At 46.3% G+C, this 25,628-nt stretch overlaps 1 protein-coding gene across 4 annotated transcripts; it reads right to left on the reverse strand.

The window, feature by feature from the left end:
- Positions 1 to 627: 627 nt before the first annotated feature.
- Positions 628 to 24,258, reverse strand: LAYN (layilin). 4 transcript variants are annotated; one of them, XM_027563790.1, is made up of 7 exons: positions 23,994 to 24,258; positions 19,733 to 20,030; positions 9,704 to 9,861; positions 5,103 to 5,135; positions 4,204 to 4,287; positions 3,114 to 3,213; positions 628 to 1,250 (listed from the first exon to the last, which is right to left on the reverse strand). In XM_027563790.1, the coding sequence occupies exons 1-7, from the start codon at positions 24,076 to 24,078 to the stop codon at positions 887 to 889; spliced, it is 1,122 nt and encodes a 373-aa protein (XP_027419591.1). In that variant the 5' UTR covers positions 24,079 to 24,258; the 3' UTR covers positions 628 to 886. The 4 variants fall into 4 exon arrangements, with proteins under 4 accessions (XP_027419591.1, XP_027419592.1, XP_027419593.1 ...); XM_027563791.1 differs by lacking the exon at positions 23,994 to 24,258 and adding an exon at positions 23,071 to 23,148; XM_027563792.1 differs by lacking the exon at positions 5,103 to 5,135.
- Positions 24,259 to 25,628: the final 1,370 nt, after the last annotated feature.

Genomic DNA, 25,628 nt, shown 5'->3' on the forward strand with positions numbered 1-25,628 from the left:
GCAGCAGCAGGATGTTGCTGGTGTTTTAAATAATGGCCTTCAGAATTTCATATGGTAAATGACTGGTGTTAGGCCACATTTCTCTGCATTTGAGTCTTAAAGTGTTTGAGATAGTCAGCTCCCCCAAACAAAAAAAAGGTAAAATCATTAGCATTATTTCTAATATTAATGTTGAGGCTGCAGTGAGACAAACACACAAACAGGACAGTGTGCAATCAGGATCAGGAACACAGTTAAGCAGAGAAGCCTAGATTCAAACTTCATTTTTAGTTTCTAAATTGTTTCCAAGTTACATATTTCCAAGTTTGGATGTCAGGAGAAAGAAAAAAGGTCCCCCGAGGCCACACGCAGAGGAGGGACTGTAGACACAAACTGACTAACATTCTGCTTCCTGCTTTTGGTTTGATTTGATTCTCTGGGAAAAACAAAACAAAACAAAAAACAGACATAAGAATTGCTATGTGTAGGCCAGCCCGATGCTAGCATACGCCGGCTTTGAAAAGCTTCTGGGATTTCTGTCTCCTTGTAATGATGTTTGCCGCTGTACTGAAGAAGAGGGACAGAACCCAGATGTTGGTTTCCCAAGTTTCACAGCACGCCCGCCAAGGAAAGCACTCTCTCTTGAAAGTCAGTTATAACAATCAGGTATTTATTTTCTACCACGTGCCAGCCCCTGGGCAATGCTTCTTAGAGGTGCCAGCCGGGTGAGGGGCTGGGTTAAGGGACACAGCCCAAACCAGGGCTCCAGCGGGGGCTCAAACCGTCTCATGCTCACCCCCAGGACCTGATCTGAGCCCCTTCGGAGACCTTCTGAGTGTTTCCCTGATAGGAAAATTGCTTCTCTCTCCCTTCCCATTCTTGTCAGTTCAGGGTTTCTTTGAGCCTCCTAATAACCGTAGATTTCATTTTCCACCCATCCGGACTCCTTGCTCCTCCCTGCTCGGCCCGGGGAGAACTCGTAGACGTCGTTGGTGACGAAGCCACTCTCCATGCTCACCAGCGTCACGAACCCGCTCTCAGACGGGTTCACGGCCACGTTTTCGTAGTCACAAGACACGGCGTCCGGCGAGGCCTCTCCTGAGCGCGCTCTGAACGAGATGTTCTTTAGGTCCGGGCGGGTCTCGGCCAGATCAGCTTCGCTCTGCTTTCGTATGACGTTGTAAACCTCCAGGTCCGGGCTGTTCCCGGGCTGAGGAGCCGGCCAGGTGGGGCGCTGCTCCTTAGTGCTGGGGTCCGGCTGCCCCCGTTTCCTAGGAAGAGGGAGAACCAGGGCTGAGCAGACAAGGGGCCTGAGAATGTCCCCGGGCCCCTGTCCAGGCAGGAGACGGTCATCCCTGCGCGGTCACTACGCTGCACTTCTCATCTGTGTCAACCTACAGGGCAGGGTTTCGGGTGGGGCAGGAATGAACGAGGAAAGTGTTCTATCTGTCATTCACCATGGCCTGAGCACAGAGCAGAACGGGTGATCCTAGGGTCCCCAGAGCCCCCAGAGAGTCTATGGAGAGAACTGCATGGGGGAAAAAATGCCACATTAAAACAAATCCATCTCTAAGGGAAACTGTCCTTCAATTCTGAATGTGGGCAATCAAGCTGAGTAGAATTAGTAATGTCTTTGACGTGCTCACCAATGGAAATCATAGATATTTTCATATCACAGTTATTGTTTAAGATGCCTTAAAATATTTTATGCTCATCTCTGCTTCAATATTATGATGTTGAATTATAATTCAATAATTATACCTAAAGAAGCATTAATAAAGAAGCTCATGTATTACTGTTTCACATACATTTTTGGAAATATTTTGCTAGTATTTTTGTGTCTGTGGCACAAAATGATTAAAACCGTGAGTAGACTCCAGTTTAAAGTTACAATTCCCAGATTGGGGTGAGCTGCTCAATGGGTAGATAAGGAAGGGAAATCAAGAACCAAGCACAGAGTAAGCAGTTAGAAAACATAGTAGCAATTTTTTAAACTGAATTCTGGTTTTTTGGCCATACCAACATTTTTAAAACTTATTATTTATTTTTAATTGGAAGATAATTGCGTTACAATATTGTGTTGGTTTCTGCCATAAATCAACATGAATCAGTCAGGTATACCTATGTCCCCTCCTTCTTGAACCTCCCTACCACCTCCTATGAACTGAATTCTGTCGATATTTTGGATTAAAAGGAATTAACTAATAAAAATGATCATAGGAAGAGATATTCCTGAGTGCTTATAATATACTCACTCTGCATGTATTAACTGCTTTAATTCTAATAATTCTATAAGGAAGTTACTATTTTCTTAATCTTTTGGCCACGCTGCATGGCATGTGGGATCTTAGTTTCCTGACCAGGGATTGAACCCTTACCCTCTGTACTGACAGCACAGAGTCTTAATTGCTGGACCACCAGGGACGTCCCTAAGGAATTATTATTAAATGAAGTAGGTTCTACATTGAAATCTTATTAGTTTATCTTAAATTGGTCATCAAAGGGAGTCAAGTCTTAAAATGTACCTTTGCTTTCCTGTTGTGAAGTCCACCTTCTTCTATATATACCATGATGATGGAGAATAAAAAGGTAGCTGAGAAGAGCTCTGGGTACCTCCAAAATGGTGGCTCCATTGTAACAGAGGTGCTCTAAGCTACTTAAGGTAGCTATTTTGTAGCCGTCTATACTTGTGTATTCAAGTAAAAGTCAATTAAAAGAATATGGCTATTTTATTTTGAATGACGTGGTTTAGTTTCAGATGTTTGCCAGGAGGCTTGGGGACAGTCATTTTCATATGGCTCACTATTTACTCCTTTACTCACCCCAAAAACATTTCTGGAGTGAGAATGTACAGGCATGAGAAAACTTTGCTGAGTGATGTGTGGATACACAGGTGAATAATGCAGTCTCACCCCTCAAGTCATTTAAAATCTTCCACACTAAAAAATTAAAGAATGTAAGATCACTCTGTTAATTACAGCTGAGTACAAATGCTTAGTACTTCTGAGTGCCCCGAACCCATCAGAAGATTTATTCTCAAATCTGCAGAAGAGATTCTCTTGGAGCTGCCTTGCCTTTTAATGAAGTCCAAGTTCAGAAAACACAAAGGTTTACAGGATCAACGTTTTACTTGCCTCCTTCTACAGATCCAAACCCAACATACACCTGTGGTGACCACAAGGAGGAGAACGAGAATGCTGGGGATTAGGATGTAGGCAAGATTCAAGGCAGCTTCTGAAAAGAAAAGCGCAGATAAAATGTAGTTATGGGTATGGTGTTTTTCTGAGTTCTATAAGTTGTTCTAGTGAATTACTGAAAGTGACTCATTGGAATTGCAGTCAGTTGATTAGAAGTGCAGGTGGCCTGGGGACCCCCAATCTTGTGGCTGATATCTGAAGCAAGGGCAGTCTGTGTGGGGACTGAGCCCTTAACCTGTAGGGTCTGTGTTAATTTGGGGTGGCTAGTGTCACGGCTGAATTTCAGTACTTCAGTATCCTATTTCATTATATGGACACAGTAGATGCTCTTAGGTAGGTGAGAAAAATACTGTTACTTATATTATGTAAATAACTAAACTGAAAAATTAAGTGTTTGTTTTCTTAAAGTTACCCAGTGACAAAAACTCAGATCTTTCTCTTTTTTTGTTTTAATTGAAATATAGTTGACGTACAATATCATGTTAGTTTCAGATGTATTCTATATTGATTTGACATTTACACACATTATTAAGTCTAGCTACCAGCCCATATCTTCCTCTTGAAACTCAAGGTGAGAGTTGAAGTTGAAAGTCCATTAGCACTCCAGTTTATCACCCCATTTTCTTTTATCTTTTATGTCCATTTTCTCTATTTGTCTTGTAAAGAAATATTAATCATGGCCTGGGTCTTTCTGCTCTTATTTCTCAATATTCATTCTCAATTCCCACCCCTTCCCCCCACCCTGACCCAAACAACTTCTGGGAGGTTCTCAAGTCTCCGACTGTCTTCCTGAAGACTTTTTACCTCTTGTCTCATCTAATCGCCCTAATTGTCTTAGGAAAATTCCCTTTGTATATTTCACTGACAAACTCTAACATTTAATACAGTTTTGACAAAGCCCGAGTGCCCTGTCTGTTTTCATTTTTAAGCAGCCGTGGGACGAACAAAGCAGGGTATGTAACCATGGGGAATTTATAATCAGGAGAGTCCCATTATCTATTTTTCCCTGGGAGAGTTTTGTGTATACCTTTGCTTTCTTTCAGTATTTCTGTGGCATCTGCTTTCTCTGTGTCTTCTGGAAGGATGGGTGTTGCTGGCTCTATCTCTTCACCTGGAGAGAGACACATGTACTTAGAACCCGGAGAAAAGCATTAACATCCAGATATTCTCTGAGGTCCTATCAGCTTTGGGGGGGATGTCAAAAAGCACTAGCAAAGTGACCAGTGCAGTTTATAACCACAGAAAGTGAAGAACTGAATTTGCTGATCCAGAGGTCTACTTTTCGTGATCTTTCTGGTATGACTCTTGCTGCCAAGAATCAAGTAGGAACACAGCCAGTAGGCAGCTGACATCAAGGCCCATAAAGTGCTGCAGAACACGGAGGAAGGGCCGATGACTCACTTTTAGGACCAGAATGATCAGTTTGACTCACTTGTCTCGTTAGATTGAATTACTCCTTTCATATTGTCAATAAGGATAAGTAACATCCCAAACTGATTTGTAATTGTTCCTTTTCACATAGTTGAAAGGCGACCCTAGAGAGTGAGATTCTTGTCGTGAAGAGTCAGACACGACTGAGTGACTTGACTTTCAATTTTCATTTTCATGCATTGGAGAAGGAAATGGCAACCCACTCCAGTGTTCTTGCCTGGAGAATCCCAGGGATGGCGGAGCCTGGTGGGCTGCCGTCTATGGGGTCGCACAGAGTCGGACTCGACTGAAGCGACTTAGCAGCAGCAGCAGCAGCAGAGAGTGAGATTAATGAATCACATGTGGTGTCTCGGTGTGACATATACCCATCCAAAGAGTTGGTGTCTTTCCATCGAATAATCTGGTATAAAGAGCATGTGACTCTAAACCTATCCAGAGGTTCTAAACCTGTGTAAAACAGCCCAAATGAACTCAAATCTCCAATGACAGTCTTACCTCCAGTCCTTGTAGAAGGAACTGTTGGCTTCTCTGCAGCAGAAAGGGATAAGAATGAGAGTAATATGTAAATTGCCATACCATCTGAGTGAAACTGGCCAGGGCACAGCTTCCATTTAGTTGCTCATTCAGTCTTCCAACAAACTTCATTTCATGCTATCAGACTCCAGAACCTGGTTAGTAAGTCCAAAGAATCCCTTCTGCACAAAGACTAGCCTTTCCCCAGCTTTGCTTGGACACTTTTAAAAAAAGCATGAAAACTTTTAAATATGATAATTTCCAAATATACACAAAAGTGGAAAGATTGGTATAATGAACCCCTATGCAGTGTCAACGCTTATCAACATACGGCTAATCTGGTTTCAACAATAATCCCTATTCCTCCCTGGCTACACCCAGGCCTGAATATTCTATTCTATTCTATTCTATTAGGCTGCACTGGGTCTTAGTTGTGGCATGTGGGATCTAGTTTCCCTGGCCAGAGATGAAACCCGGGCCCTCTGCATTGGGAGCATGAAGTCTTAGCCCTTGGACAACCAGGGAGGTCCCCTGAACTGTTTTAAAGCAATCCAAGACATTTTATCAGTTCCTACTGGGGATGTTTTAGAGCAATGAACACCAGTCTCCAAGCAGTGGAGGTGGCTGGGGACTAAGTAGACTATGGGCCGCCCCAAAGCAGAGCTGTGATCTAGAACCTGAACTATTTAATTCTAAGAGCCTCTGGATAGTCAGGCTACGCAGACAACCTACAGTAATGATTTTACTTCAGGCAGAAATTGTGTCAGTCTTTTGTACTGGCAGGGACTCTTATGCTGATCAGATACTCTGAGATCATAGAGTCAGAGTCTTTAAGGTCAAAATTTTAGAATTTATAGTCCTAAGGCCTGGAGGGGCTTCCCTGGTGGCTAAGATGGTAAAGAATCTGCCTGCAATGCAGGTGACCTGGGTTCGATCCCTGGGTTGGGAAGATTCCCTGGAGAAGGAAATGGCAACCCATTCCAGTATTCTTGCCTGCAGAATCTTATGGACAGAGGAGCCTGGTGGGCTACAGTCTGTGGGGTCGCAAAGAGTTGGACATGAGCAAGTAACATGCATACACAAGGCCAGGATGTCAAAGTTATTCTGAAGTTTTATTCAGAAGGGAAACTTTTAATCATGTGTGTGTGTGTGTGTGTGTGTGTGTGTGTGTGTAGAGGTGATGCAAATCCATTTATTTATTAAAAATGTCTGCTATATGATAGAAACACCATTATGTTCTAAATGTTTTTATAAAAACAAACACAATTTATCCTGATGACAGCCTTGTGAGTAAGTGCTATTCTGAATCTGTTCACAAGGAGACTCAGGTACAGGGAAATTAAGCAACTTACTCAAATCTCATGGCTAATAAGTAGCTGAACTGGGATTTAAATTTTAAAAATTCAAATGAAAATTTACGATCCCAAGGAGACAAACTCCATGCTAGGTATTAGAGACACACCAGCAAATAAAAAGCCATCCCAGCAGTCTAAGGAACTTACACTCTACAGGATGGCAATAAATATAGAATTATAGGAGAATATTCATACATATTAATTTTGTGATGTTATATTACAGTACATCGTATATTCAATGACATTACAGAAAACGATGCAGTCATTTTGTTGTCCCTCCATAGTTCCATCCACTGGGCAAAACTGTAGTGAATGTGGCAAATTAATGCAGCATTTCCATCGCGGCTGCAATGGCCCGTGACATTGCCTCAGATGATTTGTCTCTGATTTCCACTGAATGTGTCTATGCTTCCAGAAGGAATCCAGAAGCACCCGGGACGAATCAAGTGTTCAGATCTGGCTGGCATGCTGCCTACTCTAAGTAGTCATGTCGTCAAATTTAGTTTTAGACGCTGTCTTTCAACTGGTCACTTGCCCTCTGGTATAAAACGATATTGTGCCATAATGTTGGAGCCATGCCAGGTGACCTTCCCCTAGTCCATCAAGTGCGGGGTCAAACATGTGTATTTCCAGACTTCATGCCAACCATATAGTGAAGTGGACAAACTTGCCAACAGGCAGCATACGTACTGCGTGTGTGAGGTGTTATGAGCCTCATAGGAGGAACACTTAACCTAGTTTTGAGGTTAAGCCCTGGAATGCTTCCCAGAGGAAGTGATTTTTTTTTTTTAAACTTATTTGGAAATAATTTAAAATTTATGAAAATTTGCAAGACTATTGCAAAGAATTCCCATGTATCCTTCACCCAAATGTTATCATTGTATCACATTTCATTTATGTAACTATTCTCTCTGTCTCTCTCTCTTTATATATATCTCCATATATTTATATCTATGTATCTATATCTAAATCTCTCTATATACACAGACACATATATATATTCACATACAGATACATGCATAACTTTTTTTCGGAGAATAAGTTGTAGTCATAGTTACCCTTTACTCCCTAAATACCTCAGTGTGTATTTAAAACAGGACTGGGAGGGGCATACTCTATCATAACCATAGTACAATTATTGAAACCAAAGTATCAACCTTGCTATGTATGGTATCATCCAATCTCCAGATCTTATTCAAGTTATGCCAATTGTCCTAAAAATGCCCTTTATGGAAAATTACCATTGTCATCATCAAAGATACAATCCAGGACCATCTATTGTTGTTATGAGAGAAGGTGATGCTTAACCTGAAGGCTGAAAATGAGTTGACTGGAAAAGAGGGAAGGATGTTCCAAGCACTGGAAACAGCAGTTAAGAGACCATGGAGAACTTCACAAAACGCAGAAGGGAACTGGATGGGGGAGGGAATAAAAGCGATGAGAACTGGGGCTGAAGAGAGGCAAGGGTCTGATCAAGCCAATCCTTTCGTGGTGTGCTGAGGTACGTGAGCTTATCCTGAGAAGGAGGGGGCAGTCTACAGAAAGGCAACGTGCTAGTTTTCTTCCTTGTGCCCACATCCCTCTGCTCAGTCTATTCTTGGTCCTTCTCTGTGTCCTGGGAGGCTGACCTCTGGGGATGTGTCCCGGGGCTCCCTTGTCCTTTGGTTCTTGATTGGACTTAACTAATAGGAGCAGAAGCAGGAGATTAGAGGGTAGGAGAAGAGACAGGTCCTAGTATGACCCCCCAGACCTCTCTCCCACATCATGGTGGTTCGACAGTACTGTGTTGTCTGGTTATAGCTCCTGTTGGGTGGCTCCTCTTGCATGACTCCAAGATTTCTCTGGGTTCTGCTAAAACCATACCCTCCCTTCGCTCCTTGAAGCCTACGGGTAGTAATAGTTTCCTGTTGCAGCTGGTCCCTGGGCACGTCACCATCTCATGCTCTGTGTCCACACTTTGGTAAATATCATTTTATTATACTCCTCCCATTAAACCCTTTGAGTGTGCCATCTTTACCCTGCCAGGACTCAGTCTAATACAGGCAACAGCACAATGAATAAACAAAATTATTTTTTAAAAAACTAACTGGTTCTAACCCCAAAATAAAAGGCTATGAAAACCAGTGCCCAAATCTCACATTTCAAAAAATGTTTAAGGTACAAAATTTTAAATCATGGTGATAATAGGATATAATGAACAAAAGTGATGGGCAGCCAGTTTGTCATAACTGAGTTGCTTTAATTGCTCTAAAAAAGTGCCCTGCAAGTCAGCCTTGATCCTTGCAACCTCCCTGCCTGAGACAACTCTATGGTGGGGAAGACCAGGTCTCTGGAGAGAAGAATTCATCTGAAGGGGTGAAGAGGGAGGAAAAACAACTTTAGCAGCAAAGGCACAGTCAAGCTCCAACAGTTTTTAAATGACAGGATTGTTTAGTCCCCAGCTAGATGTAACTAACAAGTCATTCTACTCCTGTCAGGAAAAGATGCCGAATTGAGATCAAGCAGTTGGCTTCAGGGTGGTGAAACGCTTCAGTAACAGAAAATCACTTCATGTTTAGACTGAAGTCCATCAAATGGAGGAATTTGGGAAAGCCCAGCACACTGAGGTTACGGGCTTGTAGCCAATTCAAAACCCTTAATAGATCTAGAAGAAAAAGCTAGTTAAATTTGCAAGGCATATATATAGACGGTGGCCTAAGGAGTTTAAGCCTGCTCATCAAAGTGACTGCTATCTGCCCAGTATCAGTAAAATTGGCATATTTTATCATCTACCTCCTGTGGTCATTATCCTGTTTCCTTAATGCCCCAGAAAATGGCTGGCAGGAGACAGGCAAGAAAAATGGCCAGCTTCCTTTCATATTTCTTCCTTATTCGAAGCTCCTACAGTGTACAATCTCACATACGGAAAGAATAAGAATTGTAACTGTCCACCTGGAAGGCTTTTTATTTCTTGAAGTTCTCATAATTCTTGCCTTATCATCCATAAATTAGACCCTTTCATTTCTTCATCTCTTAGCATCTAATACCCTCTTCTTTGCTAGAATTACTCCTCAGCGAGGAGGTATCAGGTCATCTCCCTTTACAAGAATTCCCAAAGTTTAACACTGCTGGCATTTGCAACAAGCTATCTCAGAGACTACGTGACAAATTCTTAGAACCAGCAGCTAATTATGAAAGGAGAGAGGAGGCTGAGAATGCAGCCACATAACTTGGGAGAGGATTCATTACCATCAGAATATTTGCAGATGAAATTGTTCTTCATGGTACATCGGTCGTCATTCCACTGGAACATGTAAGGGCCCCCGATGCCAGCGGGGGCCGATGGCTGATGGTACATGACTACGCAGACCTCGCTGCTGCAGGAAGGCTCATCCACATACCAGTTCCTGTAGGAAAGGGGTCAACAGTGGAGGCAACTGGAGAAGGATCCCGCAAGACTTCAAAGCCTTTGCTTTCCTATCAAATTCCACCGAGCCAGGAACTTAAGAGAGAGGGAGGAATTGAAGTGCTGCCAATAAGGAGAACCATGCTTTCGAATATGGACATCACAATCAATCATCTGACATTTGCCACAGCCTCTTTGCAGGGAGGAATATATTACCATATGATGTCTGCAAAGTTATTATGAGAAAAAGCAGCCAGCAGGGCCAGTCTGGACAATCTTATTATTTTTTTTGCTTTTGGGTAACTGGGTTTTGTTTCTCTTTTTTAAGAAATCAGATGTACCAGGAGAGGCATGGCTTATTGCATCCAGAGCTCACCCTGCTTCCATCTCCCCATGCTTTTCAGTAGCCACAGCTGCCTTCTGAACTCTGAGGAGTGGATAGAATATTCAAGCATCTGAGGCTTCAAAGCAGGAGCCAGAGTTTGGGAAAAAGCAGGAGGCCCAGCTAGTCTTTTTCAGTGTTTAAGTTGTTTCTACTTCATCAGGCTGCTGAGACCTTTTGTTAGCCTTCGCTGCCTGATTTCTTGTCTTTGTCTCCCAGTTTCCTGGATGGGGTGCACTGCAGCCCTAGTGGTACTTGGAATTAAATGGTGCGGCTGCCCAGTTAGATCTGTGGGTGCCAGGTTAAAGCCTTGGATTCCGTAGTTTAGATGCTGTGAGCACCCAGGCCGTGTGCTGACTCAGGGCTGGGCTTTGTACTCTGCCTGGTTACTCACCCAAGCAGGTTGCTTCCAGGGCCCAGCTCTGCCCTGATGCTCAGACTGTTTAGATGAGCTCTGCTGCTCTGCCTAGCTCTCGTCACAGCCCCTCCTATGGGCACCTAAGAGACAGCTCTCCGTGTACTACCCCAGGAGAGCTCTGCTTGAGTCTGGTGCTGCAGGTCAGCAGAAGGAAAATTCTCTGCTGAACTCATTGGGTTGAATTTGCCTGGATGATAGCTGAACTTGCAACACAGCTTGGACACTGTCTGGACAGCTGGGGTTCCTGACCGGGGCTGGGCTCTGCACCTCACCAGTCACCTCCAGGAAACTTTCCAACCTTGTTGATGGGCCTCCCCTTGTCTGTTTTCCTCCCCACTGGCCTTATGGCTTTATGTTAATTTATTTCACAGATAATGGGATGGATGCCTGGCATCCAATATGATGCCTGGAATCTAGTTTCTGGACTTGAGCCAGCTTTTAGGCTTGGAACTCACTGCTAGAAAGAGGAAGGACCCCGCGACACCCCAGTAGATGCCCATGGTGCGTGCATGTGAGCTAAGTTGCCTCAGTCATGTCCAACTCTGGACCCTATGGACGGTAGCCCACCAGGCTCCTCTGTCCATGGGATTCTCCAGGCAAGAATGCTGGAGTGGATTGCAGTGGGTTGCCGTGACCTCCTCCAGGGGATCTTCCCAACCCAGGGATTGAACCTGAGTCTCTTACATTTCCTACACTGGCAGGTGGGTTCTTTACCACGGAGGAGCCTGGTAGGCTGCAGTCCATGGGGTTGCTAAGAGTCGGACACGACTTAGCAACTTCACTTTCACTTTTCACTTTTGTGCATTGGAGAAGGAAATGGCAACCCACTCCAGTGTTCTTGCCTGCAGAATCCCAGGGATGGAGGAGCCTGGTGGGCTGCCGTCTATGGGGTTGCACAGAGTTGGACACGACTGATGCGACTTAGCAGCAGCAGCAGCAGCAGCAGAAGCAGCAGCACCCCCTGGGAGGCCCCAGGTTCACATGGTATTTTCCTCTATTCTTCCCAAGGGACCTATGGCCATTTATTCAAGGAACCATACACTGGGGAAGGAAGAATACCCTGATATTACAAAGATTGTGGACAGAGTGTGCAAGTTAACACTGCTACCCAAAGACTTGAAGTGTCATTAAGGTTACCCATTTGAGTGGGAGCATATTGAGGCCAAGTATTAAATCGAGTTCTGTTTCAGGACTGAGGTAGGAGATAGATGGGCCTCCAGGCTGAACAGCTGGTGTTTGTCAAGCAAAGTTGTGTTTGCTTGAGGCTGTGTTCTCACCCAGACACTCCAAGCAAAAAGCTAGTGGCATAAGCTGCGCTCTGCTGGAATAAAGAGATAAGATGACCACTCGAGATCAAGGAAAAGTTCCCTGTATGCCCATGGAAGGCTTTTTGGGGGGATCAAAAAGGGAGGGGGAGCATAATAAGTAGGTGCGTGGGAGACCACATGCACCTACAGGCATCTGTGGTAAGATCCATCTTAACAAAAAGTTGTGCATGCATCTTGGGGAAGGTCCTTGGACCTGTCAGGTATGAAAAAAGAAACAAGATAACTGCCCAAAGGTAAATGAAGACCCAGAAGGTTTATCCTATATCAGTGATTTAAATCACCTTTTTACTTCACCCCTCCTCATTAGAGAGGACTCCCGTATCTTTTCTCTCCGGGTGTGTATTTCTGCCTAACTGCTGACTTAAATAAACAAATTGCTTCTCTGTGTGTTTACCCACACTTCCGTGGTGGCTCAGCGGTAAAGAATCTGCCTGCAAGGCAGGAGATGCAGAAGATCTGGGTTGGATCCCTGGGTTGGGAAGATCCCCTGGAGGAGGAAACAGCAACCCACTCCAATATTCTTGCCTGGAGAATGCCATGGACAGAGGAGCCTGGTGATCTATAGTCCATAGGGTCACGAAGAGTCGGACACGACTGAGCGACTGAGCACGCACCCATGTGCTCTCCCACTGCTGTGTTTCTAATAATAAACTTTGTACCTGTTTTTATGTTTTTGCCTCTGTGAGAAATGTATTTTTCAATGGGTCAGGGGAACTTTGCTTTTAGCCTCTAATCCCTGGTGGACTAGTGGCTAGGATTCCTGGTTTTCATCCAGGCTATGCAGGTGCTATTCCTGGGTAGAGAACTAAGATCTCTCTTCAGGACTGCTCAGTGCTGTCTCTCTGAGATAAGGACCAGCTCACAGTGGGACCCATCCAGTGGTCATTCTCCAGTTTCAAAATATATGAATTGAAACTTATGGGGTAAGAGTTATAATAGGGAGAAGGTCAAGTGGAAGCCTTGAAAACTGCATTCTTCCCTGTCCTCTTCAAGATAGTAAACAGAAAACAATACCTTATCCAGGCAAACATGACAGAAAGTAGTGCCGCCTCCAAAGACCTAGAAAATGCCAGGACGGTATTCCCCGCCACATCTCTATATAATTCACTAGTCTGGCCCCTGCAAAAATCAGGCAGATTCTGAAGGATGAAACTGGAGGAGCACAGACTCAACCAAGTAGAAGCCTCCATTGCAGCTGCTATGCCATATGTGGCATCTTTGCTAGAGCTGGTTAACATGTCCTTGGGTACCTAGTATGAAGATTTGGTGAGTACATTCCTTTTCATCTGTATCAGAAAGAGAATCAGAAACAGTCTTCCTTCATTTGGGATAGACATCAGTATATATTTATGGTCTTTCCCCAGGACTATATTACTTTTCCTACCCTCTGTCATAATATGACATGAAGAGAGACTTCCAAGAACACTGGAGTGGGTTGCCATTTCATTCTCCAATGCATGAAAGTGAAAAGTGAAAGTGAAGTTGCTCAGTCGTGTCCAACCCTCAGCGACCCCATGGACTGCAGCCTACCAGGCTCCTCCACCCATGGGATTTTCCAGGCAAGAGTACTGGAGTGGGGTGCCATTGCCTTCTTCAAAATCACCTTGGTGATTTTGCCTTCTCCAAAATCACCATATTGTTGAAAGTGAAAGTGAAAAGTTTCTCAGTCAAGTCCCACTCTTTGTGACCCCATGACTATACAGTTCATGGAATTCTCCAGGCCAGAATACTGGAATGGGTAGCCTTTTCCTTCTCCAGGGGATCTTCCCAACCCAGGGATTGAACTCAGGTCTCCCACATTGCAGGCAGATTCTTTACCAGCTGAGACACAAGGGAAGCCCAAGAATACTGGAGTGGGTAGCCTATCCCTCCTCCAGGGGATCTTCCTGACCCAGGAATTGAACCGGGGTCTCCTGCATTGCAGACAGATTCTTTACCAACTGAGCTATCAGGGAAGCCCCAAGGTTGGAGATAAATGCTATGAAGATTCAGGGGCCTGCTACTTCATGAAAATGTGTAGGTGTTTTGTAGTCTAGGCAATGGCACAACACCTCTTTCAAGTTAAGGGTTAAATTATTTCATCTCATAATACATGAAGCATCTTGCAATCATTTGAAGAAGGAAGCCTAGCATGTGGTAGGTCCCTTTGGGCTCTAGAGGTGGCATATTTCATACCTGGGAATATTGTTCTGGTATATATACCTGTTGACATGAAAGGCAGCTGTCTTTGAGTGGGATCCAGAGCCAAAAAGGACTCTGAAGTGGTTCTAGGCTGTGATTGAAGCAGACTTCCCACTTGGGCCATATGATCCATCACACCCTATTGTTAGAGGCATCGGTGGTGAGAAAAACAATGTCATGTAGCATCCGTACAAGCTCCAATGAGAGAATCACAATGCAAACCCTTGAGATTCTGTAGCAAGGCCATATCACCTGTAGCTGAGGAAAAAAAAAACCACCTTTTGCAAGGAACTCTGGCTTGCTACTAGGTAAGGAGTACCAAGAGACCATACAATCCAACTTGCTCGGTCAAAGTGAGATATTGTCAGACACACTTAGTCAAAAGATTAGGCAGGAATCAACTCATTATAAGATGGAAGAGGTATATTTAGGACCAAAGGGCATGTACAAACAGAGCAGACCGCCATGATATCTTCCTCTATTGTACCAGAGCCTATCCCTCAGCTTCTACCTACAGCTGCATAAGGGAATCCCTTATGACCAGCTGATAAAGGTAGCCTTAGGTCGCCAAGCATGGGGAGACAACTCCCAGTGGGCAGCAGCTGTACTACAGCCCCACTCAGAGGTGGTTGCGAAAGGTTTAGTGGTGAAGAGGCAACCTCCCAATGGCCAGAGCTTTGTTGATGTGCCTACTTAACCACTTGGTATGGAAAGAGAAGTTATTGGACGTTAGACTAAGGCAAAGAGCTTGGTCAGCTGATCAGGAGTCTAAAAGGAGAAAGAGTGGGAGGCTGAGGACAAGGAGTTCTTGGATAGAGTGACATGAACAGACATATGGGAGTAGGTATAAAGTACGAAAATCTACCATATGTTAAAGCCCAGCAAGAAGCCTCTAGCACAGAAGAGGCACTGACTAACCAGGGAGACAAAACAGCTCAACCTGTGAGCAGCTGCCCCTGTGCTGATGTAATAGGCGTATACTAGAGTGGCCGTGGTGGCAGGAGGGAGGCCATGCATGGGCTCAGCAGTAGCTGTTCCCACTAGCCAAGGCTGATCGAGCTACTGCCAAATCCAACCTGCCAGAAACAGAGACTGGCCTAGCATTTGGTGGCAACTAGACCCCACTGGACTCCTTTCACCCTGAAAGGGGCAATGATTCATGTTGATAGGAAGAGATAATCCGGGCATTGGTTTGCCTCTTCCACCCCAGGGCCTTAGCATCACTATCCAAATACTTACACAGTCTTTGATCTACCAGCTCAGGATTCTAAATAAGATCTAATTAGACCAAAAAACCAAGTTTCTAGCAAAGGAGATGTGGGAGTAGGCAGGGGATTTACTAGTCAGACCACACGCTTCGCTCTCCTAAAGCTGCCAGTCTGACAGAAGGATGAACAAGCTTGTTGAAAATCCACCTGAAGCACTGACTGAGTGGCAATACTTGTGAGGAGGGGGCAACATCCTCCCAGATGCAGTGCAGACTTTGAATCATCGACCTTTGTGTCATGCAAGGGTATTCTGGGGTCTGGAAGCCAAGGGGTGTAGAAGAAAAATCGGAAGCTAACAGAGGTTGATTCATGAAGTTAAGGAAAGAAACTGTCTCCATAACATAAAAGTGCATGCTGAAGCAGTAGATGCTGCTTAGAGGCTGAAGCAAGTTATCCAGATCTAGCTAAAGATAACTTACAAAGGTGGCCTCACTAAACAGATTTTCAGAGTAGAAGAAACAGCCTTTTATTGGAAGATACCATCTAGGACTTTCATAATTTAGACAGGAGAAATCAATGTTTGGCTTCAAAGCTTCAAAGAGCAGGATGACTGGTGGGGATGTATGTGTGCATATCTGCTCAGGCTCCTCTGCCTGTGGAATTTTCTAACCAAGAATACAGGGTGGGTTCGCATTTTCTACAACCCATGGATCGAACCTGACTCTCTTGCATCTCCTGCATTGGCAGGCAGATTCTTTACTACTGATGGCACCTGCTGCTGCTGCTGCTGCTAAGTCGCTTCAGTCGTGTCCGACTCTGTGCAACCCCATAGACGGCAGCCCACCAGGCTCCCCTTTCCCTGGGATTCTGCAGGCAAGAACACTGGAGTGGGTTGCCATTTCCTTCTCCAATGCATGAAAGTGAAAGTGATTCATGTTGAGGTTTGACAGAAAACAGCAAAATTCTGTAAAGCAATTATCCTTCAATAAAAAATAAATAGTAATTAAAAAAAAAGCTGACACAGCCAGTGACTTTAAGTTGAAGCTAGTTTTCACTGATCATTTTGAAAATTCTAGGACCCCTAAGAAATATGCTAAATCTACTTGGCCTTTGCTGTATAAATGGGACAACAAAGCCTGGATGACAGCACAACTGTTCACAGCATGATTTACTGAATATTTTAAGCCCTTTGTTGAGACCTACTATCAGAAAAACGATTCCTTTCCAAGTATTACTGCTCCTTGACGAGGCACCTAGTCACCCAAGCGCTCTGATGGAGATGTACAATGAGATTATTGTGATTTTCATGCCTGGTAACACAACATCCATTCTGCAGTCCATGGATAAAGAAGTAATTTTGATGTTCAAGCTTTATTCTTTAAGAAATACATTTCTCAAGGCTATAGCTTGCAAAAGGAGGACAACCCTTGCTTCCCATCCCTGGAAGTACCCACTTGGGGAATTTGTGCTTCTTGTCTCTGCAATATTGAGGCCTGTGGGTTTAGAGGGCCTGGTACCCAGAGGAGAAATCCTTCCACCAGAAGGTATACCACGAATGTTGTTGAACCAATGGCTGCCACTTGGACACCAAGGGATCCTTGTGTCCAGGAACGAGCAGGCAAGAGGAGGAGTCATTGTCTTTGTAGGAGGTACTGACCCTAATCATGAAGGTATCTCTGCTGTTATAGGCAGGGCCATATGTTTGGCACTCAGGTATCTACTTGGGTACCTGTTGGTACTCATGCGCTCCATTTTGATGGTAAATAGAAAAGTGAAATCACTCCAGACTGAGAAATTCAAGTTGACTAGGGCTTCACATTCCTCAGGGATAAGGGTCTGGGTCTTCCCACAAGGTAAGCAAGCCACTGAGGCTCCCTGAGAAGAGGGGAGGGGAACCTAGACAGGATGGAGGAGGTGAGGGGGGCTCAGTAAGTATAAGTCATGGCTCTGGGGACCAGCTGCACTGGTGGAGAGGGTAGTTCCTTCTGCTAATCTTCTTTTTTAAAATTTCTCCCAGGAGTACTTCCCTGGCAGCCCAGTGGTGAAGAATCATGCCTTCCAATGCAGGGGACATAGGTTTGATCCCTGGTTGGAGAACTAAGATCCCACATGCCATGGGCAGGTAAGCTTGCCCCTGGCAACTAGAGAGCCTGTGTGCCACAACTAGGGAAGCCTGAGTGCCGCAGTGAAGACCCAGAGCAGACGAAAAAAAAAGGTTTCTCCTGGGAGGAGAGGTCCATGAGAATCTTGGAGGAGATACTCCTGGATTAAACGAAGGTGAGGGTCAGAATAGCCAAATGGGTGGGCTTCGATAAATGCTGACATGCTGTCTTACATGGAGTAGGTAAAAAGAGATATTCTTATCTTCATTCTTTTGATTGAAACTGAGTTTAAATTTTTTCCCCATACGATTGTTTACCAGTTAGAGTGTCTATTTTGTGAACTGTTTGCTCAGGTCTTTTGCTCATGGGTTTTATTGACATTTAAACATTTAGCATTTTACTGACTTATATATACTATTTATTATAAAAAGATAGTAACTGTTAAATTTGTTAAAGTACGTTTCCCGTCTTAAGTCTGCCTTTGCATTTTGATATTTGATGACATTTTTCCACGTCACTGCTTTCCTCAGGGAGAGATGATGGCAGTGCCATGGTGCCAGGGCGAGTATGTGAAGTGAGTCCAATACTGGAGGTTTAGAAGGGGTCTGCAAACCACAGGCTTCTTTGTGTCCCCTCTTGGCCAATCCAGAGAATTAGATCTGGCTCTAATTTCTTGCCTGTCATCATAATTCCAGAGAAGGCAATGGCAACCCACTCCAGTACTCTTGCCTGGAAAATCCCATGGACAGAAGAGCCTGGTAGGCTGCAGTCCATGGGGTTGCGAAGAGTTGGACATGACTGAGCGACTTCACTTTCACTTTTCACTTTCAGGCACTGGAGAAGGAAATGGCAACCCACTCCAGTGTTCTTGCCTGGAGAATCCCAGGGACGGGGGAGCCTGATGGGCTGCCATCTCTGGGGTCGCACAGAGTCGGACACAACTGAAGTGACTTAGCAGCAGCAGCAGCAGCATAATTCCTTGTTGTCTAAAGCCCTTCAGCCCCCTAGGCCTTTAGTCTCTCACTGGGCCTGCAATCACACTCTTGGGCATATACTCAGAGAAAACCATAATTCAAAATATACATGCACCCCCAATATTCACCGCAGCAGTGTTTACAGTAGCCAAGACATGGAAGCAGCCTAAATGTCCATCAACAGAGGAATGGATATGTGATGTGGTACATATATGCAATGGAATATTACTCAGCCATAAAAAGAACAAAATAATGTCATTTGCAGCAACATGGATGAACGTAGAGATTGTCACACTGAGTGAACTCAGTCAGACAGGGAAAAACAAATATCATATGATATCATTTATATGTGGAATCTAAAAAAATGGTACAAATGGACACATTTACAAAACATAAATAGAGTCACAGATGTAGAAAACCAACTTATGGTTACCAAGGTGTAAGAGGGTGGAGGGAGGGATAAACTGGGAGATTGGGATTGACATATACACACTGCTGCTGCTGCTACTGCTAAGTTGCTTCAGTCGTGTCTGACTCTGCGCGACCCCAGAGACGGCAGCCCACCAGGCTTCCCGGTCCCTGGGATTCTCCAGGCAAGAACACTGGAGTGGGTTGCCATTTCCTTCTCCAGTGCATGAAAGTGAAAAGTGAAAGGGAAGTCGCTCAGTCATGTCCGACTCCTAGGGACCCCATGGACTACAGCCTTCCAGACTCCTCTGTCCATGGAATTTTCCAGGCAGGAGTACTGGAGTGGGGTGCCATTGCCTTCTCCGACATATACACACTACTATATATAAAATAGATAGCTAACAGGGACCTACAGTATGGCACAGGGAATCTACTCGGTACTCTGTAATGGCTTATAAGGGAAAGGTCTTAAAAAAGGGTGGATATATGTATATGTATACATTCACTTTGCTGTAGTAACACAATGGAAATCAACTACACTCTAATAAAAATTAAAAAATCTCTCATTAGGGTTCTAGTCCAAAAGGCCAGGTAGCCAGAACTGCTGACATCATGCATTGTGCCCTATTGAAGCAATGCTTCTGGGCCACCCTCCTGGGCAGAGCTCTCTGAACATGAGCTGGGCCCAAGTTAAGGCTGATTTATCACCCTTGCCACACTGCTTCGGTCTGTGGCTGTGCCAGTGCTGCTATCCCCTTGGGGCTCTGCCCAGCTGGGCTTCTCTTCCTTCCTGACTGGCACCAGGGATCTAGCCTGCCTCTTTCTTGAGCTATGTCCAGTGAGTTAGCCGCTGTGAGTTCCGCACACTTACCTAAATGCTGCTGTGCTTCCATCGATCCAGGCATAAAGGTCCTGGCAGGCTGTGCCATTGCCTTTTTGGTCCTCACGCCTCCTGAGCCCAATCCAGAAATCGCCATCAGAAGCCAGGAGGTTTTCAATGAACTTTTCTATCAGTCTCTGTTCATCTTCAGACTCAATGCTGACTAGCTGGCCCCCATTTCTCCTGCAGGCTGCTCTGGCTTCCTCAAAGTTCAGTCTTCGAGAAGCATCACGGAAGTAAATGACTTCATAACAAGGCTTCTGGGTTCCTAACCGGCAGACTGGCTGACCTGGAGAAGAAAAGAAGCCTACCTACTTTAGTGCCCCCCAACGCACTCTCAGATGGTAAAGAATCTGCCTGCAATGCAGGAGACCTGGGTTCAATTCCTGGACAGGGAAGATGACCTAGAGAAGGAAATGGCTACCCACTCCAGTATTCTTACCAGGAGAATTCCATGGACAGAGGAGCCTGGCGGGCTCCAGTCTGTGGGGTCACAAAGAGTCGGACCCGATTGAGCAACTAACACTTAAAATATACCAGAGCAGAGACGCTTGGAGACATCTGAATGGAGCTGGGCAGGAATTCTGATTACTCATCAGTGGACTGTTTTAGTGTCATTTAGGCTCTCAGAGCAAATTAATACCCCTTCCAGTGCGGAGATGCAGTGATTTAGACTCTGATGGCTAAATTGTGTAGGACCTCCATGCTTTGTTTATTCCATTACAGATGACTGAAAAGCAGACATTTAAAATTAATCTCTATAAGAGCGGTGGATGAAGATTTATTGTTTCACTTAAAGGCACACAAACACTTTCATGCCATTTGGGAGTCTCAGGAGATAGTGTGGTTTAAAGTGAGTTGCCTCTGTTTGGGGTTTCCTTCGGGTAAAAGAGGCATTCTGAACTCAGGTGTGAGCTTCTCAACGCTGGAGCCCTCTGCCTAGGTTGCAGGACTGAGAATTCACCCAGTCTATGGTATAAGCAGAAGCTATGAGCATCAGATCCAAGGGGATTTCTGCTACTGGTCTTGCTTAAAGACAACAGCTAAGGTTTAGTGAACTCTTTCTGTGTGTCATGCATTACGCTAAGGGCTTTTACATTTACATACACACCTTATCTCACTGAACACTCATAGTAATCCTCTGCTGTAGACGTTGTTTATGCCTCATTTTACAGATGAGAAAACTGAGGCTCAGAGAAATTTGCTTGGCTAAGGTCACATATGGCTTCCCAGGTGGTACTAGTCATAAAGAACCCGCCTGCCAATGCAGGAGACATAAGAGACATCCCCCATGCCAATGAAAGCTCAGGTTGCACCAGAAGCCTATGTAATATGTCTCATCTGACTGACACCTGAAAGGCTGAAGACAAAGACAAATGGATGGGACTCTACTGAGGACAGATTACAAATCCTTCACCAGTACACACCACCCTAGCTTGTGTCTGGGCTCCTGAAGCCATTTCTGATCTGTTCTGTTCAGTCACTAACTCAGGTTGGACTCTTTGCAACCCCATGGACTGCAGCACGCCAGGCTTCCCTGTTCATCACCATCTCCTGAAGCATGAGTTGCTCACACTCATGTCCATCGAGTTGATGATGCCATCCAGCCATCTCATCCTGTCATCTCCTTCTCCTGCCTTCAATCTTTCCCAGCATCAGAGTCTTTTCCAATGAGTCAGCTCGTCGCATCAGGTGGCAAAAGTATTGGAGATTCAACTTCAGCATCAGTCCTTCCAGTGAATATTCAGGGTTGATTTCCTTTAGGATGGACTGCTTTGATCTCCTTACAGTCCCAGGGACTCTCTAGAGTCTTCTCCAACACCACAATTCAAAAGCATCAATTCTTCAGTGGTCATCCTTTCTTATGGTCCAACTCTCACACCTGTATATGACTAATGGAAAAACCATAGCTTTGACTATACGGACCTTTGTTGGCAAAGTAATGTCTGTGCTTTTCAATATACTAAGTTTGTCATAACTTTTCTTCCAAGGAGCAAGAGTCTTTTAATTTCACGATTGCAATTCTGCACCCAAAACATTAGCCTCATCGCTCCTTTGTCCAGTCAGTATGTACTGAGTGTACACATGGTGCCTGGTGCTGTGCTAGGTGCTGGGAATACAGAAACACATATGCTTCCGAGCCCACAGGAAGACACAACATGTGTTTCTGGATCCAGCTGTACAGTGAACACCAGACTTCAACAAGGAGAATCCCTTGCAATGAAGAGCCGGTGCTTGGACTCTGGATGTCAATTGCTGCCACAGAGCGAGGAGTTGAGGATTTGTGTTTGGAAAACTCTTTCCAGCTCTCATAGAATGTTCTCATTTTCCTAACTTGTTTTGCACCTGTTCAGGGAGCCAGATAGCATTCGTTATTCCCCAAACTGCCCAGAGTACCGGGCAAAAGGCCGCAGACAGTGAACTGCATTTTCAGTGCTTAAATGGGAACAGAGCCCATACAGATAATCCAGAGAGCTCTTGTGAATTCTTATTTTCAGTTTCTTCTTTCATTGCTTTGTAACTAAATTCTTAAATAAAAAACGTTGGTTTTTCATTTTCCATCTTCTCCCTTTCTCTGCCATTTTTCTCCTGTTGCTGAATAGAGAAACTCTAGCAGGACTGCTCCATCAGAAAATTAGGAGGCCTCCTAAGAGGAACATTCTCACTGAGGAGGTATTCTGGAGACGGGAGAGAAGGCTGGGCCAGCTCAGCTTCTATGGGTCCTTAAAGGTGGCTCCAAATGAGGAAGCAGAGGAAAAACAAATGAGTCCCAGGAACCCCAAATCTGGAGGTGAATTTACTGGCAGCCTCCATTTTTCCATCGGTGGATCATCAAGGTGATCATCATAACACCCTAAACGAGTTTCCTGTATGGCCCAGCCTGGCCACACATCCCCAGTCAGCCAGTGAATGCCAGAGTGACCCAGAGCTGGAAGAAGGCCCAGGGCTCATCTGGTCCCCTTGCCTTCAGGAAGTGTCTCTCATCTCTCACTTGCAGGAAAGGGAAGGGCGGGAGGGACTTCTGTTCCTCTCCATGGAGGACAGAGCCCGGGGAATTGGTCACCCAAACAGCTGAATTCGGTTACCCTCCCATTTTGCCGCTCGGCACCCCACCCCATCCTGAAACCAACTTTAGAGTCTCTCAATCAACTTCCGAAGCATAGATAACTGAGCGGCGGTTTTCTTTCTCCTCCATCCCTCGTGGCCCATCTGTTGCCTGAAAAAGGCCATGAAGGAAACCCGAGAAGGGATATGGACATCGCCCTCCCGCTGGCCCCCGCCACGACATGTGGAACAAATGCAAGAGGCAAGAAGCCAGAGCACTGTACCTCCTCTGAAGTCCAAGTCCGCGGCTGCAGTCACAGGAGGAAGGAAGCCTAGAGTCATCCCCCGAGTAAGGCGGGGCTTGTCCCGCGCTAACTAGGCTACTTTTTCTAAGCGCTCTTATTCCAGGCGCGGGATCCAGCCGCCCTCCCTGCTGCTGGGGCTGCTAAGTCGCGTCAGTCTACCAGGCTCCTCCATCCATGGGAGTCTCCAGGCAAGAATACTGGAGTGGGTTGCCATTTCCTTTTACAATCCATGATAGTGAAAAATGAAAGTGAAGTCGCTCAGTCGCGTCCGACTCTTAGCGACCCCATGGACTGTAGCCTACCAGGCTCCTCCATCCATGGGATTCTCCAGGCAAGAGTACTGGAGTGGGGTGCCATTGCCTTCTCCGCCGCCCTCCCTACCCCCCATCAGAAGAGACCAGGAGTAACAGGCTGGGTTCCCACAGCACAGCTGAGCTAGAATCGCTACTGTACGCACCCCTCACTCCCCCACCCCGTCCCCGGGGACAGGAGACCTCCTCGGTGGGCAGGACAAGCGCTGTGTGGGGGTCCCGGGCACTACTGAGACTCGCTCAGTGGAGCGGACCGAGGGGCGCCTCCTGGAGCAGTTTGCTCACTGTTCCATCTAGCCTCCGTCTCCCGGTATCTGGTAACCCTGGGCGGGGAGTGGACGTCGAGCTGTCCAGGACACGCAGGGAACCGACGCTGGGCTCAGCCGCCCGGCGATTGCTCCTCTAGAAGCAGCAGGAGCCGGTGGGGCTGAGTCCACTGGTGGGGCGGGGGCGCCACCCCTCCGCCCTCTCCTCCGAGGGCCAGAGAAGAGGCGCCGTGGCCCTGAAGACGGTCAGCCGCACCAGGGGTGCCGTGGGTGCCGCAGCCGAGCGCGCCTGGGAACCAGCCCCCGCCCCAGCGCGCGCACTCACCGCTGAGCAGGCGACCCGTCGCGCCCCGGAGCCCCGCCAGCAGCGCGGCCAGCAGCACTGCCTGCGGCGCCGCTCCCCGCGGCATGGCCCGGCTCGGGTGCGCCTTCGGACCCCCGGGCGCTACGGCGGTGGAGCGGGGGTACCGGCAGCTGCGCGCTCCGCAACGCCAACGGCGGTCAGCTGCAGCATCTCCCCAACACCGACGGACCCGGCACCCGGAGTAGGCGGGGAGGGCGAGGAGCCAGCCTGTCGCCCCTCCGCCTCCGGGGACGTCACTGCGGAGAGGGCAGCCCCGCCGGCGGGCCCGCCCCCCCAGAGCCTCCTCCAGCGCGCTCGGCGCCAGACACCCGGCCCGCCCCACTCGGAGCTTCCCAGGGACATCCTGCGTTTGCTCGGGGCGCAGAGCCGAGGAAAATCCCGGTCTGGCTTCTCCGAAATCCAATGAAGACGGCACTGGCTAAAAACCGACCGTGTCTCGCCCCAACTCCTCCTCCCAGCGTCCTCGGCTCCGCCTTCGGGCCAGCGGGAGAAGCAAACTCCGAGACCTGCCGGGACTCAGGAGGCTGCTTGTCCGCCTTCGGGGCTACGTCTAAGAAAAAAGCGGTGGACGTAGCGAACAGACGCGCACCTAGGCGGGGTGCCCACTGGCCAGGCAAGTTATGCCGCAGCGTGGATACCGTCCAGCGGAGGCTAAGTTGGAGTTCTGGCTGAGAGAAGAGTGGCTCTCCCAGAGCGTCCTTGAGACCAGCGAGGAAATAATACCGCTTTCTGCAGAGCACATGGGTGTGGGTCATGGTTCCGTCTCGTGGTAGAAAGGAGGCGACCCTCTCTCCCCATCCCCCCAGGAAAGAGTGACCCTCGTTTCCTGTGGCAAAGCTTTCCTCAGGAACCCAGCCTCAATGTGTACTCCTTCTTCCAAACTCTCACAATAGTCCTGTTTTACATTTGCACCTTGTTGTAAACAAAATGTCTTCAAATATATTCAAATAATAAAAGTAAGACTCCTGTCCAAAAACTAAAGTGCTAAGTGCTGGAAGGTGGGTCTGATTTGCATACTACCCCCCGCCCCCCCAGCCCTATCTGGTCCACTGACTTCTGAGTTTTGGTCTCAGATGGAGCCAATTGCAGTTTGAGACAAACAAGCCAGATTGATCACAGGCTGGGGCATCTGTTTTCAGTATCAGCTGATCTTTTAGGAAGCTCTGCTACTGCAGAAAGGACAGCATTGGCAGGAGGAGGGCTGACCTTTAAGGCAAGTTCATTTACAGCCTGTCCTTATGCCTGAATTAGAATATTTCATGTCCAGCACACATTCTTTCTAGAAATTCCCAATTATCAAAACATCCAAAGAGTGGGCTGATATGGTGAGTAGAAGCACTTGATTAGGCAAGTCAGCATTTGAAATTGTTTCTGGTTCTGCTTTTTTCCACTTAATGTCTCTGTAGACTCCAGCAAGTTTCTTTGCCTACATTTAACTCTTGGTAACAATAAAAATCACTTTAACTTGTGAAGTTTTGATAAGGCAACTGGGTATGTAAGTGTGCAGATAGCTGGACACTTAATGGCAATTACAAAGGATTTATTTCCAATCTTACAGCATATATTACAGCTTAGAGAAGCTGTTTAACCTTGGCC

Source organism: Bos indicus x Bos taurus, chromosome 15, assembly GCF_003369695.1.
Source record: "Bos indicus x Bos taurus breed Angus x Brahman F1 hybrid chromosome 15, Bos_hybrid_MaternalHap_v2.0, whole genome shotgun sequence".
NCBI lineage: Eukaryota > Metazoa > Chordata > Mammalia > Artiodactyla > Bovidae > Bos > Bos indicus x Bos taurus.